This window comes from Dendrobates tinctorius, unplaced genomic scaffold (assembly GCF_039654945.1).
Source record: "Dendrobates tinctorius isolate UK_male_01 unplaced genomic scaffold, ASM3965494v1 ptg000254l, whole genome shotgun sequence".
Classification (NCBI taxonomy): domain Eukaryota; kingdom Metazoa; phylum Chordata; class Amphibia; order Anura; family Dendrobatidae; genus Dendrobates; species Dendrobates tinctorius.
Genome location: NW_027361921.1, coordinates 2,274,941 through 2,289,585, shown reverse-complemented (window position 1 = coordinate 2,289,585; position 14,645 = coordinate 2,274,941). Strand labels below are relative to the sequence as shown.

General features: G+C 37.7%; 1 protein-coding gene and 6 non-coding genes across 7 annotated transcripts; all 7 read left to right on the top strand.

Annotated features, from left to right (window-relative positions):
- The first annotated feature begins 405 nt into the window (after positions 1 to 405).
- TRNAT-UGU (transfer RNA threonine (anticodon UGU)) lies at positions 406 to 479 on the top strand. The gene has a single exon. It is a non-coding gene; the product is annotated as a tRNA-Thr (tRNA).
- Positions 480 to 2,304: 1,825 nt separating this feature from the next.
- Positions 2,305 to 2,378, top strand: TRNAT-UGU (transfer RNA threonine (anticodon UGU)). Its single transcript has one exon. It is a non-coding gene; the product is annotated as a tRNA-Thr (tRNA).
- A 1,003-nt stretch (positions 2,379 to 3,381) lies between these two features.
- On the top strand, positions 3,382 to 6,707 carry LOC141067693 (uncharacterized). Its single transcript, XM_073558088.1, has 2 exons — positions 3,382 to 3,476; positions 3,970 to 6,707. Exon 2 carries the CDS (start codon positions 3,982 to 3,984, stop codon positions 5,053 to 5,055), a length of 1,074 nt encoding a protein of 357 aa, XP_073414189.1. The 5' UTR covers positions 3,382 to 3,476; positions 3,970 to 3,981; the 3' UTR covers positions 5,056 to 6,707.
- Positions 6,708 to 10,137: 3,430 nt separating this feature from the next.
- Positions 10,138 to 10,211, top strand: TRNAT-UGU (transfer RNA threonine (anticodon UGU)). The gene has a single exon. It is a non-coding gene; the product is annotated as a tRNA-Thr (tRNA).
- Positions 10,212 to 10,939: 728 nt separating this feature from the next.
- TRNAT-UGU (transfer RNA threonine (anticodon UGU)) lies at positions 10,940 to 11,013 on the top strand. Its single transcript has one exon. It is a non-coding gene; the product is annotated as a tRNA-Thr (tRNA).
- A 2,515-nt stretch (positions 11,014 to 13,528) lies between these two features.
- TRNAT-UGU (transfer RNA threonine (anticodon UGU)) lies at positions 13,529 to 13,602 on the top strand. The gene has a single exon. It is a non-coding gene; the product is annotated as a tRNA-Thr (tRNA).
- Positions 13,603 to 14,330: 728 nt separating this feature from the next.
- On the top strand, positions 14,331 to 14,404 carry TRNAT-UGU (transfer RNA threonine (anticodon UGU)). The gene has a single exon. It is a non-coding gene; the product is annotated as a tRNA-Thr (tRNA).
- Positions 14,405 to 14,645: the final 241 nt, after the last annotated feature.

The window sequence follows — 14,645 nt, the reverse complement described above, 5'->3', positions numbered from 1 at the left end:
ATTCCAAATTAAAACCAGTGGAATTTGAGTAAAAAAAAAAATTTTGCTTTTGAAATGCTCTAAAAGGAATCAGATGAAATAACTTTCTTTAGAGAATATAGAATGGGCTCAAGCTTTACAAATTAAAACCAGTGGAATTACACATTAGATGCTACAAATTTTCATAGCAGTTTTCGGAAAAAGCAGAATAATAAATATTCACCTATGGAACATGTGGTGCTGTGGCTTAGTTGGTTAAAGCGCCTGTCTTGTAAACTGGAGATCCTGAGTTCAACTCTCAGCAGTACCTTGTTTTCATCTTCTCAAGAATAAGCTTCCTATCTTAAAGCAGGTGTGTTTTACCTGTGTGCAAACTCAAATTTTTCGGAAAAAGCAGAATAATAAATATTCACCTATGGAACATGTGGTGCTGTGGCTTAGTTGGTTAAAGCGCCTGTCTTGTAAACAGGAGTTCCTGAGTTCAACTCTCAGCAGTACCTTGTTTTTGTCTTCTCAAGAATAAGCTTCCTATCTTAAAGCAGTTGTTTTACCTGTGTGCAAACTCAAATTTGCCATTGTTCCAGCCCTACTGAGAGTGCAATTGTGAGATTAAGAATCTCATCTAAATGCTGAAAAGGAAGTAAGATTGCTTCAAGCTTGACAACCAATGGATTTTATTTTGAAATGCCTCCACTTTCCGCACCTGACTCTCTAAGCAGTCTTTCCAATATATCACATCTTTTTGTGATGTAGACAAGTTGGTCAAAGAGCCTGTTTAGTAAACAGAAAATCTTGATTTCGAATGTCAGCAGTGCTTTCCTTTCTTCATGTCAGTTTGGGGCTGTTAGCCGAAAAAGAGGACTTTCACTTTTGTTTGACATCAAACATGTCTTTCCCAAAGCACTAATAAAGTGTAATTGAGAGAAAAAAACTTTCTGCTTTTGAAATGCTCTAAAAGGAATTAGATTAAATAAGTTTCTTTAGAGAATATAGGATGGCTTCAATCATTACAAATTAAAACCAGTGGAATTTGAGTAAAAAAAAAAATTTTGCTTTTGAAATGCTCTAAAAGGAATCAGATGAAATAACTTTCTTTAGAGAATATAGGATGGGCTCAAGCATTACAAATTAAAACCAGTGGAAATACACATTAGATGCTACAAATTTTCATAGCAGTTTTTGGAAAAAGCAGAATAATAAATATTCACCAACGGAACATGTGGTGCTGTGGCTTAGTTGGTTAAAGCGCCTGTCTTGTAAACAGGAGATCCTGAGTTCAACTCAGCAGTACCTTGTTTTCATCTTCTCAAGAATAAGCTTCCTATCTTAAAGCAGCTGTGTTTTACCTGTGTGCAAACTCAAATTTGCCATTGTTCCAGCCCTACTGATAGTGCAATTGTGAGATTAAGAATCTCATCTAAATGCTGAAAAGGAAGTAAGATTGCTTCAAGCTTGACAACTTAACCAATGGATTTTATTTTGAAATGCCTCCACTTTCCGCACCTGACTCTCTAAGCAGTCTTTCCAATATATCACATCTTTTTGTGATGTAGACAAGTTGGTCAAAGAGCCTGTTTAGTAAACAGAAAATCTTGATTTCGAATGTCAGCAGTGCTTTCCTTTCTTCATGTCAGTTTGGGGCTGTTAGCCGAAAAAGAGGACTTTCACTTTTGTTTGACATCAAACATGTCTTTCCCAAAGCACTAATAAAGTGTAATTGAGAGAAAAAAACTTTCTGCTTTTGAAATGCTCTAAAAGGAATTAGATGAAATAAGTTTCTTTAGAGAATATAGGATGGCTTCAAGCATTACAAATTAAAACCAGTGGAATTTGAGTAAAAAAAAAAATTTTGCTTTTGAAATGCTCTAAAAGGAATCAGATGAAATAACTTTCTTTAGAGAATATAGGATGGGCTCAAGCATTACAAATTAAAACCAGTGGAATTTGAGTAAAAAAAAAAATTTTGCTTTTGAAATGCTCTAAAAGGAATCAGATGAAATAACTTTCTTTAGAGAATATAGGATGGGCTCAAGCTTTACAAATTAAAACCAGTGGAATTACACATTAGATGCTACAAATTTTCATAGCAGTTTTCGGAAAAAGCAGAATAATAAATATTCACCTATGGAACATGTGGTGCTGTGGCTTAGTTGGTTAAAGTGCCTGTCTTGTAAACTGGAGATCCTGAGTTCAACTCTCAGCAGTACCTTGTTTTCATCTTCTCAAGAATAAGCTTCCTATCTTAAAGCAGGTGTGTTTTACCTGTGTGCAAACTCAAATTTTTCGGAAAAAGCAGAATAATAAATATTCACCTATGGAACATATGGTGCTGTGGCTTAGTTGGTTAAAGCGCCTGTCTTGTAAACAGGAGATCCTGAGTTCAACTCTCAGCAGTACCTTGTTTTCGTCTTCTCAAGAATAAGCTTCCTATCTTAAAGCAGGTATGTTTTACCTGTGTGCAAACTCAAATTTGCCATTGTTCCAGCCCTACTGATAGTGCAATTGTGAGATTAAGAATCTCATCTAAATGCTGAAAAGGAAGTAAGATTGCTTCAAGCTTGACAACTTAACCAATGGATTTTATTTTGAAATGCCTCCACTTTCCGCACCTGACTCTCCAAGCAGTCTTTCCAATATATCACATCTTTTTGTGATGTAGACAAGTTCGTCAAAGAGCCTGTTTAGTAAACAGAAAATCTTGATTTCGAATGTCAGCAGTGCTTTCCTTTCTTCATGTCAGTTTGGGGCTGTTAGCCGAAAAAGAGGACTTTCACTTTTGTTTGACATCAAACATGTCTTTCCCAAAGCACTAATAAAGTGTAATTGAGAGAAAAAAACTTTCTGCTTTTGAAATGCTCTACAAGGAATTAGATGAAATAAGTTTCTTTAGAGAATATAGGATGGCTTCAAGCATTACAAATTAAAACCAGTGGAAAACGTTGGTGGAGCAAGAAGCAGGAAACCTGAGCTCCCGGACAAATACACCAAAAGGGGCTCTAATATCACCAGAGCCTTCTTTTTATACCATCCCCGCATTACAACCCAAACCAGGACCCCACTGGATCGCATAGACCCTGGGTGGCAAGTCACGTTCGGGATAAAGAAGGGATTCATCTAACTGAGGCCCTGCAGGCGGGAGATTGCCGGAGTGGCGGAAGGATATACTGCTAACAGCACCATCGCCTCGGGCAGAGGACTTCACCCCTGACCTAAGGCTGTCAGATAAGAGAGACCCCGGAGCTAACCCTCCCCTGCAAATAAGGTACCATTGCGAAACCCCCTGACCAGGACACATAAAATCGCTACTATTCTCATAGCTGGGGGACGGCTACAGAGAGTGTGTATCACGCCGCAGCATTGAAAATAGTCCCGTCAGGTTTGCAGAAGACACGCGGCCTGGGACCTAGAATAGACGTGCAGCGGCACGCTTCAGCCTCCTCCCCTCTCTGCAATCAGTGAGAGAGATCTGAGGGATTCAAGCGTCTCCGGGAGCTGAGGTAACACTGAAATAACAGAAGCAAGGTGACGGAGTGTCTTAAGCAGAGGGGTCTGATTCAGGGGACAGAGGACCAGGAGAGCATGGTCATTCTCCCTAACTCCGTAGCAATAAAGGAGATAATCAATTAATCAAGTGGGGGCCTGAGACTGTCTGACCCGAGGGGTGCGAGGAGAGAAGGGAGTAATATAAGGAGCCTTAGATCTGTATTAAGCGCTCCCCCCCCACCAGTGCTGTCCCTACATCTTTCATCCCCCCCTTATTTGCTTTCTAATTAACCCATGTTATACCTAGCTGAATGGATATAAGAGAGGATTCTCTGGAAAACCAGCAGAAAGTGGTTATAGACTGCCATCTAGTGACCAGAGCCAGAACGACATCTCTTTCCATTGTTTATCACTTATAAGATTGGGCATAAAATGGAACATTAGCTAAATTCATAGCCAGCGAGAGGAATTCTAATCTTCAAACTGCTCTATTCTTCTCTGCTTTAGATAACTGCAAAAATGGGGAGATCCAGCGTAAAAACGCAAAAGAGCATGCCCAAACCTACAAAGTCCACTACGCAAACAGACATGGATGACTTTCTTAAAAAACAAACGGTTCCGTCAGATTCTCTTAAACCATCCAAGCTTCGTGATTTGACCTCATTAGGAGATTCAGATTCTGAACCGGAGAGTGACTCTGACACGGGCAGCACAGCGAGAGAGGCCTTAGTCACTCGTTCGTTCATCAAACGTATATTGTCTAAAGCTCTTGAGCCAATAGGACAAGAACTTGCAGAGATAAAACACGACCTAAAACTTCAAGGCCACAGACTTGAGACATTGGAAAATTCGCAAGTTGCCATGACGCAAAGTTCGAACGCTGTACTAGACTCTTTAAAAGTCCATGAACTCCAACTACATACAATTCACACGGTGCTAGAAGATCATGAGAACAGAGAACGTCGTAACAACATAAGAGTTAAAGGCCTTTCTGAAACGGTGGCCTTTGAGGCGTTATGGAAAGCAACACAAGAGATATTCAAAGAACTACTTAATGAATCAGATCCGCAGGAAATCGAACTGGTGAGAGTACACAGAGCATTGCGTCCGAGGCCTTCTCAAGGGGAAACTCCACGAGATGTGATCTGTCGCTTCCTCGATTATCGAGCAAAAGACTTAGTTCTTCGCAGAGCGCGGGAGGCGCAGGAGATCTCGTATGAAGGCTCACAAATTAAACTTTTCCAGGATTTATCGGCTAGCACTCTCAGGAAGCGGAGGATCTTGAAACCGTTCACTGAAGCATTGATAAAAAAAGGCGTCCGTTTTAGATGGTTGTTCCCGTTTGGAGTACATATCACAAATGGAGACAAAGGTATCTCAGCAAGAACATCACAAGACATCAAAGAGGCATGTGAGTCCTTGGGGATTGAGCTGGAGGCCTACCCGGACCTGGAGTCCTTCCATTCGGCGACCCTATTGCACCCGCTGCCAGATGACCCGGCGTGGCAGATAGCCCTGACGCCAAAATCACAAAGGCTGAAAAGGAAGCTGACAAAGACCTCGCTTCCTAAGGACTCCAGAGACAATACTTGATCTTTGGGTTAGACCCAGATTTTGCAGTTAAGTTTTCTTGGTGTCTACCCCAGTTGGGGTATTGAATGTGGTTGAAGCAAATCTGATGGGGTTGGCGTGCTTTTCCAAATATGGGTAAGCACTGCTGCCACATCTATCCAATAATTCGTTGTAAGGTTTCAACCTAGATTTAGTTACAGCCCAAACTGGGCATTCTCCTAGAATGGAGCATTTCATATTTCATATTTAGTTTATAAGGTTGATTGGAATTTTCCTCAAGCTGGCATTCTATGAAACAATGTCAGTAGGTAACTATGGTACGTTGGCATATTGGTCAATGATATTGTGCAACTTAATAACATGGATAATGTTAATATTGTGTTCTCCCCCTCTTTACCTTTTTGTTTTCTCTACCCTTTTCTTTCTTTCGTCTGGTCTACTTGTCCTAGACCCCCTCCCCACTCCTATAGGCACAAGGATTCGTCTCCGTCGTGAGCTGCAAGGATGCTGCTGTGTACAGAAACATGATGGATTCGGATAAGGTACACACATTCATCTCTTTTAACGCACATGGGCTGAACTCTCCAAACACTAGACGCCACACATTACAACTATTCAAAAAACAGCAGGCAGCAGTATTGCTTATTCAGGAAACGCACTTCAAACCGGATAAATTGCCCTCCTTTGAAAGCTCGATTTATGATAAATGGTTTCATGCGACAACCACCCAGTCCGGTTCCAGAGGAGTGTCAATAGCAGTGGCAAGGGGAGTGCCCTTCCAGCTAAGAGAAACTATGGCGGACCCTCAGGGTCGTTACATCTTTGTCAAAGGTCTACTAAACGGTGCCCTTGTAACATTGTGCAGTTTATACGCACCAAATAAAAAACTATTGAGATGGGTACTCTCAACACTGAAAAAAATTGATGGCTTTAGAGAGGGTGCATTGATAGTGGGTGGGGACTTGAATGTTGCATTAGAGCCTTTGCTAGACACGACTAAACAGAAAAGTTCGCTCTCACCTAAAGATCTTTACAGAATAAAGTCACAATTGGGATCTCTACAATTGATTGACACATGGAGATATCTAAACCCCTCTGACCGAGACTACACCTTCTACTCCCACCCTCATAAATCTTACCACCGTTTAGACTATATTTTTATATCCAGTAAAATGCTTGCCAATATACAACAGGCGAAAATAATCCCGAATATTTATTCCGATCACTCTTCGGTTTTGTTAAAATTCTCATTATCTAAAGCCTTTCCCCGACATAGAGTATGGCGGCTCAATGAGTCAGTACTTGGAAGTACCGAGGTACAGACACGTATAAACAAAGTGCTTTCCCAATATTTTGAGCAAAATGCTTCACCAGAAATTTCCTCACAGATACTATGGGAAGCACATAAGTCAGTTGTCAGAGGGGAGTTGATATCTATCACTTCCTTTCTAAATAAACTGCAACAAAAAGAAATCCTTGATCTTTATGATAGTATATCACAGCTGGAGCTTACACATAAACATAAAATAGATCAACATAGCTTAGAGAAGCTGCAACAAAAAAGACAGCAACTTAAAGACATATTAAACTCGAGATCTGCTAAGCTCTATGCAACATGGAAAAACAGAATGTACGTCCATGGAGACAAAGCATCCAAATTAATGTTATCGCAACTAAGGAAGCAGCAGTCACGTACGCTGATTAACTCAATCAAGAATGAACAAGGGTTCAGCTCGCAAACTCCTGAGCACATGGAGCGGGCATTCCTTGACTACTATAAGAAATTATATAATCTTCGTCCGGAAGATAACGCCGATTCCGCACTCTCTAAGCAGTCTTTCCAATATATCACATCTTTTTGTGATGTAGACAAGTTGGTCAAAGAGCCTGTTTAGTAAACAGAAAATCTTGATTTCGAATGTCAGCAGTGCTTTCCTTTCTTCATGTCAGTTTGGGGCTGTTAGCCGAAAAAGAGGACTTTCACTTTTGTTTGACATCAAACATGTCTTTCCCAAAGCACTAATAAAGTGTAATTGAGAGAAAAAAAACTTTCTGCTTTTGAAATGCTCTAAAAGGAATTAGATGAAATAAGTTTCTTTAGAGAATATAGGATGGCTTCAAGCATTACAAATTAAAACCAGTGGAATTTGAGTAAAAAAAAAAATTTTGCTTTTGAAATGCTCTAAAAGGAATCAGATGAAATAACTTTCTTTAGAGAATATAGGATGGGCTCAAGCATTACAAATTAAAACCAGTGGAATTACACATTAGATGCTACAAATTTTCATAGCAGTTTTCGGAAAAAGCAGAATAATAAATATTCACCTATGGAACATGTGGTGCTGTGGCTTAGTTGGTTAAAGCGCCTGTCTTGTAAACAGGAGATCCAGAGTTCAACTCTCAGCAGTACATTGTTTTTGTCTTCTCAAGAATAAGCTTCCTATCTTAAAGCAGGTGTGTTTTACCTGTGTGCAAACTCAAATTTGCCATTGTTCCAGCCCTACTGATAGTGCAATTGTGAGATTAAGAATCTCATCTAAATGCTGAAAAGGAAGTAAGATTGCTTCAAGCTTGACAACTTAACCAATGGATTTTATTTTGAAATGCCTCCACTTTCCGCACCTGACTCTCTAAGCAGTCTTTCCAATATATCACATCTTTTTGTGATGTAGACAAGTTGGTCAAAGAGCCTGTTTAGTAAACAGAAAATCTTGATTTCGAATGTCAGCAGTGCTTTCCTTTCTTCATGTCAGTTTGGGGCTGTTAGCCGAAAAAGAGGACTTTCACTTTTGTTTGACATCAAACATGTCTTTCCCAAAGCACTAATAAAGTGTAATTGAGAGAAAAAAAACTTTCTGCTTTTGAAATGCTCTAAAAGGAATTAGATGAAATAAGTTTCTTTAGAGAATATAGGATGGCTTCAAGCATTACAAATTAAAACCAGTGGAATTTGAGTAAAAAAAAAAATTTTGCTTTTGAAATGCTCTAAAAGGAATCAGATGAAATAACTTTCTTTAGAGAATATAGGATGGGCTCAAGCATTACAAATTAAAACCAGTGGAATTACACATTAGATGCTACAAATTTTCATAGCAGTTTTCGGAAAAAGCAGAATAATAAATATTCACCTATGGAACATGTGGTGCTGTGGCTTAGTTGGTTAAAGCGCCTGTCTTGTAAACAGGAGATCCAGAGTTCAACTCTCAGCAGTACATTGTTTTTGTCTTCTCAAGAATAAGCTTCCTATCTTAAAGCAGGTTTTTTACCTGTGTGCAAACTCAAATTTGCCATTGTTCCAGCCCTACTGATAGTGCAATTGTGAGATTAAGAATCTCATCTAAATGCTGAAAAGGAAGTAAGATTGCTTCAAGCTTGACAACTTAACCAACTTAACCAAGATGCTACATCTTCTCAAGAATAAGATTCCTATCTTAAAGCAGGTGTGTTTTACCTGTGTGCAAACTCAAATTTGCCATTGTTCCAGCCCTACTGATAGTGCAATTGTGAGATTAAGAATCTCATCTAAATGCTGAAAAGGAAGTAAGATTGCTTCAAGCTTGACAACTTAACCAATGGATTTTATTTTGAAATGCCTCCACTTTCCGCACCTGACTCTCTAAGAAGTCTTTCCAATATATCACATCTTTTTGTGATGTAGACAAGTTGGTCAAAGAGCCTGTTTAGTAAACAGAAAATCTTGATTTCGAATGTCAGCAGTGCTTTCCTTTCTTCATGTCAGTTTGGGGCTGTTAGCCGAAAAAGAGGACTTTCACTTTTGTTTGACATCAAACATGTCTTTCCCAAAGCACTAATAAAGTGTAATTGAGAGAAAAAAAACTTTCTGCTTTTGAAATGCTCTAAAAGGAATTAGATGAAATAAGTTTCTTTAGAGAATATAGGATGGCTTCAAGCATTACAAATTAAAACCAGTGGAATTTGAGTAAAAAAAAAAATTTTGCTTTTGAAATGCTCTAAAAGGAATCAGATGAAATAACTTTCTTTAGAGAATATAGGATGGGCTCAAGCATTACAAATTAAAACCAGTGGAATTACACATTAGATGCTACAAATTTTCATAGCAGTTTTCGGAAAAAGCAGAATAATAAATATTCACCTATGGAACATGTGGTGCTGTGGCTTAGTTGGTTAAAGCGCCTGTCTTGTAAACAGGATATCCAGAGTTTAACTCTCAGCAGTACATTGTTTTTGTCTTCTCAAGAATAAGCTTCCTATCTTAAAGCAGGTTTTTTACCTGTGTGCAAACTCAAATTTGCCATTGTTCCAGCCCTACTGATAGTGCAATTGTGAGATTAAGAATCTCATCTAAATGCTGAAAAGGAAGTAAGATTGCTTCAAGCTTGACAACTTAACCAAGATGCTACATCTTCTCAAGAATAAGCTTCCTATCTTAAAGCAGGTGTGTTTTACCTGTGTGCAAACTCAAATTTGCCATTGTTCCAGCCCTACTGATAGTGCAATTGTGAGATTAAGAATCTCATCTAAATGCTGAAAAGGAAGTAAGATTGCTTCAAGCTTGACAACTTAACCAATGCATTTTATTTTGAAATGCCTCCACTTTCCGCACCTGACTCTCTAAGCAGTCTTTCCAATATATCACATCTTTTTGTGATGTAGACAAGTTGGTCAAAGAGCCTGTTTAGTAAACAGAAAATCTTGATTTCGAATGTCAGCAGTGCTTTCCTTTCTTCATGTCAGTTTGGGGCTGTTAGCCGAAAAAGAGGACTTTCACTTTTGTTTGACATCAAACACGTCTTTCCCAAAGCACTAATAAAGTGTAATTGAGAGAAAAAAACTTTCTGCTTTTGAAATGCTCTAAAAGGAATTAGATGAAATAAGTTTCTTTAGAGAATATAGGATGGCTTCAAGCATTACAAATTAAAACCAGTGGAATTTGAGTAAAAAAAAAAATTTTGCTTTTGAAATGCTCTAAAAGGAATCAGATGAAATAACTTTCTTTAGAGAATATAGGATGGGCTCAAGCATTACAAATTAAAACCAGTGGAATTACACATTAGATGCTACAAATTTTCATAGCAGTTTTCGGAAAAAGCAGAATAATAAATATTCACCTATGGAACATGTGGTGCTGTGGCTTAGTTGGTTAAAGCGCCTGTCTTGTAAACAGGAGATCCTGAGTTCAACTCTCAGCAGTACCTTGTTTTCATCTTCTCAAGAATAAGCTTCCTATCTTAAAGCAGGTGTGTTTTACCTGTGTGCAAACTCAAATTTGCCATTGTTCCATCCCTACTGATAGTGCAATTGTGAGATTAAGAATCTCATCTAAATGCTGAAAAGGAAGTAAGATTGCTTCAAGCTTGACAACTTAACCAATGGATTATATTTTGAAATGCCTCCACTTTCCGCACCTGACTCTCTAAGCAGTCTTTCCAATATATCACATCTTTTTGTGATGTAGACAAGTTGGTCAAAGAGCCTGTTTAGTAAACAGAAAATCTTGATTTCGAATGTCAGCAGTGCTTTCCTTTCTTCATGTCAGTTTGGGGTTGTTAGCCGAAAAAGAGGACTTTCACTTTTGTTTGACATCAAACATGTCTTTCCCAAAGCACTAATAAAGTGTAATTGAGAGAAAAAAACTTTCTGCTTTTGAAATGCTCTAAAAGGAATTAGATGAAATAAGTTTCTTTAGAGAATATAGGATGGCTTCAAGCATTACAAATTAAAACCAGTGGAATTTGAGTAAAAAAAAAAATTTTGCTTTTGAAATGCTCTAAAAGGAATCAGATGAAATAACTTTCTTTAGAGAATATAGGATGGGCTCAAGCATTACAAATTAAAACCAGTGGAATTACACATTAGATGCTACAAATTTTCATTGCAGTTTTTGGAAAAAGCAGAATAATAAATATTCACCAACGGAACATGTGGTGCTGTGGCTTAGTTGGTTAAAGCGCCTGTCTTGTAAACAGGAGATCCTGAGTTCAACTCTCAGCAGTACCTTGTTTTCATCATCTCAAGAATAAGCTTCCTATCTTAAAGCAGGTGTGTTTTACCTGTGTGCAAACTTAAATTTGCCATTGTTCCAGCCCTACTGTTAGTGCAATTGTGAGATTAAGAATCTCATCTAAATGCTGAAAAGGAAGTAAGATTGCTTCAAGCTTGACAACTTAACCAATGGATTTTATTTTGAAATGCCTCCACTTTCCGCACCTGACTCTCCAAGCAGTCTTTCCAATATATCACATCTTTTTGTGATGTAGACAAGTTGGTCAAAGAGCCTGTTTAGTAAACAGAAAATCTTGATTTCGAATGTCAGCAGTGCTTTCCTTTCTTCATGTCAGTTTGGGGCTGTTAGCCGAAAAAGAGGACTTTCACTTTTGTTTGACATCAAACATGTCTTTCCCAAAGCACTAATAAAGTGTAATTGAGAGAAAAAAACTTTCTGCTTTTGAAATGCTCTAAAAGGAATTAGATGAAATAAGTTTCTTTAGAGAATATAGGATGGCTTCAAGCATTACAAATTTAAACCAGTGGAATTTGAGTAAAAAAAAAAATTTTGCTTTTGAAATGCTCTAAAAGGAATCAGATGAAATAACTTTCTTTAGAGAATATAGGATGGGCTCAAGCATTACAAATTAAAACCAGTGGAATTACACATTAGATGCTACAAATTTTCATAGCAGTTTTCGGAAAAAGCAGAATAATAAATATTCACCTATGGAACATGTAGTGCTGTGGCTTAGTTGGTTAAAGCGCCTGTCTTGTAAACAGGAGATATTGAGTTCAACTCTCAGCAGTACCTTGTTTTCATCTTCTCAAGAATAAGCTTCCTATCTTAAAGCAGGTGTGTTTTACCTGTGTGCAAACTTAAATTTGCCATTGTTCCAGCCCTACTGATAGTGCAATTGTGAGATTAAGAATCTCATCTAAATGCTGAAAAGGAAGTAAGATTGCTTCAAGCTTGACAACTTAACCAATGGATTTTATTTTGAAATGCCTCCACTTTCCGCACCTGACTCTCTAAGCAGTCTTTCCAATATATCACATCTTTTTGTGATGTAGACAAGTTGGTCAAAGAGCCTGTTTAGTAAACAGAAAATCTTGATTTCGAATGTCAGCAGTGCTTTCCTTTCTTCATGTCAGTTTGGGGCTGTTAGCCGAAAAAGAGGACTTTCACTTTTGTTTGACATCAAACATGTCTTTCCCAAAGCACTAATAAAGTGTAATTGAGAGAAAAAAACTTTCTGCTTTTGAAATGCTCTAAAAGGAATTAGATGAAATAAGTTTCTTTAGAGAATATAGGATGGCTTCAAGCATTACAAATTAAAACCAGTGGAATTTGAGTAAAAAAAAAAATTTTGCTTTTGAAATGCTCTAAAAGGAATCAGATGAAATAACTTTCTTTAGAGAATATAGGATGGGCTCAAGCATTACAAATTAAAACCAGTGGAATTACACATTAGATGCTACAAATTTTCATAGCAGTTTCCGGAAAAAGCAGAATAATAAATATTCACCTATGGAACATGTGGTGCTGTGGCTTAGTTGGTTAAAGCGCCTGTCTTGTAAACAGGAGATCCAGAGTTCAACTCTCAGCAGTACATTGTTTTTGTCTTCTCAAGAATAAGCTTCCTATCTTAAAGCAGGTGTTTTACCTGTGTGCAAACTCAAATTTGCCATTGTTCCAGCCCTACTGATAGTGCAATTGTGAGATTAAGAATCTCATCTAAATGCTGAAAAGGAAGTAAGATTGCTTCAAGCTTGACAACTTAACCAACTTAACCAAGATGCTACATCTTCTAAAGAATAAGCTTCCTATCTTAAAGCAGGTGTGTTTTAACTGTGTGCAAACTCAAATTTGCCATTGTTCCAGCCCTACTGATAGTGCAATTGTGAGATTAAGAATCTCATCTAAATGCTGAAAAGGAAGTAAGATTGCTTCAAGCTTGACAACTTAACCAATGGATTTTATTTTGAAATGCCTCCACTTTCCGCACCTGACTCTCTAAGCAGTCTTTCCAATATATCACATCTTTTTGTGATGTAGACAAGTTGGTCAAAGAGCCTGTTTAGTAAACAGAAAATCTTGATTTCGAATGTCAGCAGTGCTTTCCTTTCTTCATGTCAGTTTGGGGCTGTTAGCCGAAAAAGAGGACTTTCACTTTTGTTTGACATCAAACATGTCTTTCCCAAAGCACTAATAAAGTGTAATTGAGAGAAAAAAACTTTCTGCTTTTGAAATGCTCTAAAAGGAATTAGATGAAATAAGTTTCTTTAGAGAATATAGGATGGCTTCAAGCATTACAAATTAAAACCAGTGGAATTTGAGTAAAAAAAAAAATTTTGCTTTTGAAATGCTCTAAAAGGAATCAGATGAAATAACTTTCTTTAGAGAATATAGGATGGGCTCAAGCATTACAAATTAAAACCAGTGGAATTACACATTAGATGCTACAAATTTTCATAGCAGTTTTCGGAAAAAGCAGAATAATAAATATTCACCTATGGAACATGTGGTGCTGTGGCTTAGTTGGTTAAAGCGCCTGTCTTGTAAACAGGAGATCCTGAGTTCAACTCTCAGCAGTACCTTGTTTTCATCTTCTCAAGAATAAGCTTCCTATCTTAAAGCAGGTGTGTTTTACCTGTGTGCAAACTCAAATTTGCCATTGTTCCATCCCTACTGATAGTGCAATTGTGAGATTAAGAATCTCATCTAAATGCTGAAAAGGAAGTAAGATTGCTTCAAGCTTGACAACTTAACCAATGGATTATATTTTGAAATGCCTCCACTTTCCGCACCTGACTCTCTAAGCAGTCTTTCCAATATATCACATCTTTTTGTGATGTAGACAAGTTGGTCAAAGAGCCTGTTTAGTAAACAGAAAATCTTGATTTCGAATGTCAGCAGTGCTTTCCTTTCTTCATGTCAGTTTGGGGTTGTTAGCCGAAAAAGAGGACTTTCACTTTTGTTTGACATCAAACATGTCTTTCCCAAAGCACTAATAAAGTGTAATTGAGAGAAAAAAACTTTCTGCTTTTGAAATGCTCTAAAAGGAATTAGATGAAATAAGTTTCTTTAGAGAATATAGGATGGCTTCAAGCATTACAAATTAAAACCAGTGGAATTTGAGTAAAAAAAAAAATTTTGCTTTTGAAATGCTCTAAAAGGAATCAGATGAAATAACTTTCTTTAGAGAATATAGGATGGGCTCAAGCATTACAAATTAAAACCAGTGGAATTACACATTAGATGCTACAAATTTTCATAGCAGTTTTCGGAAAAAGCAGAATAATAAATATTCACCTATGGAACATGTGGTGCTGTGGCTTAGTTGGTTAAAGCGCCTGTCTTGTAAACAGGAGATCCTGAGTTCAACTCTCAGCAGTACCTTGTTTTCATCTTCTCAAGAATAAGCTTCCTATCTTAAAGCAGGTGTGTTTTACCTGTGTGCAAACTCAAATTTGCAATTGTTCCAGCCCTACTGTTAGTGCAATTGTGAGATTAAGAATCTCATCTAAATGCTGAAAAGGAAGTAAGATTGCTTCAAGCTTGACAACTTAACCAATGGATTTTATTTTGAAATGCCTCCACTTTCCGCACCTGACTCTCCAAGCAGTCTTTCCAATATATC

Bases quoted from the DNA above. Each gene is read 5' to 3' on its own strand.
- LOC141067693 (XM_073558088.1), top strand. From the start codon at position 3,982: ATGGGGAGATCCAGCGTAAAAACGCAAAAGAGCATGCCCAAACCTACA.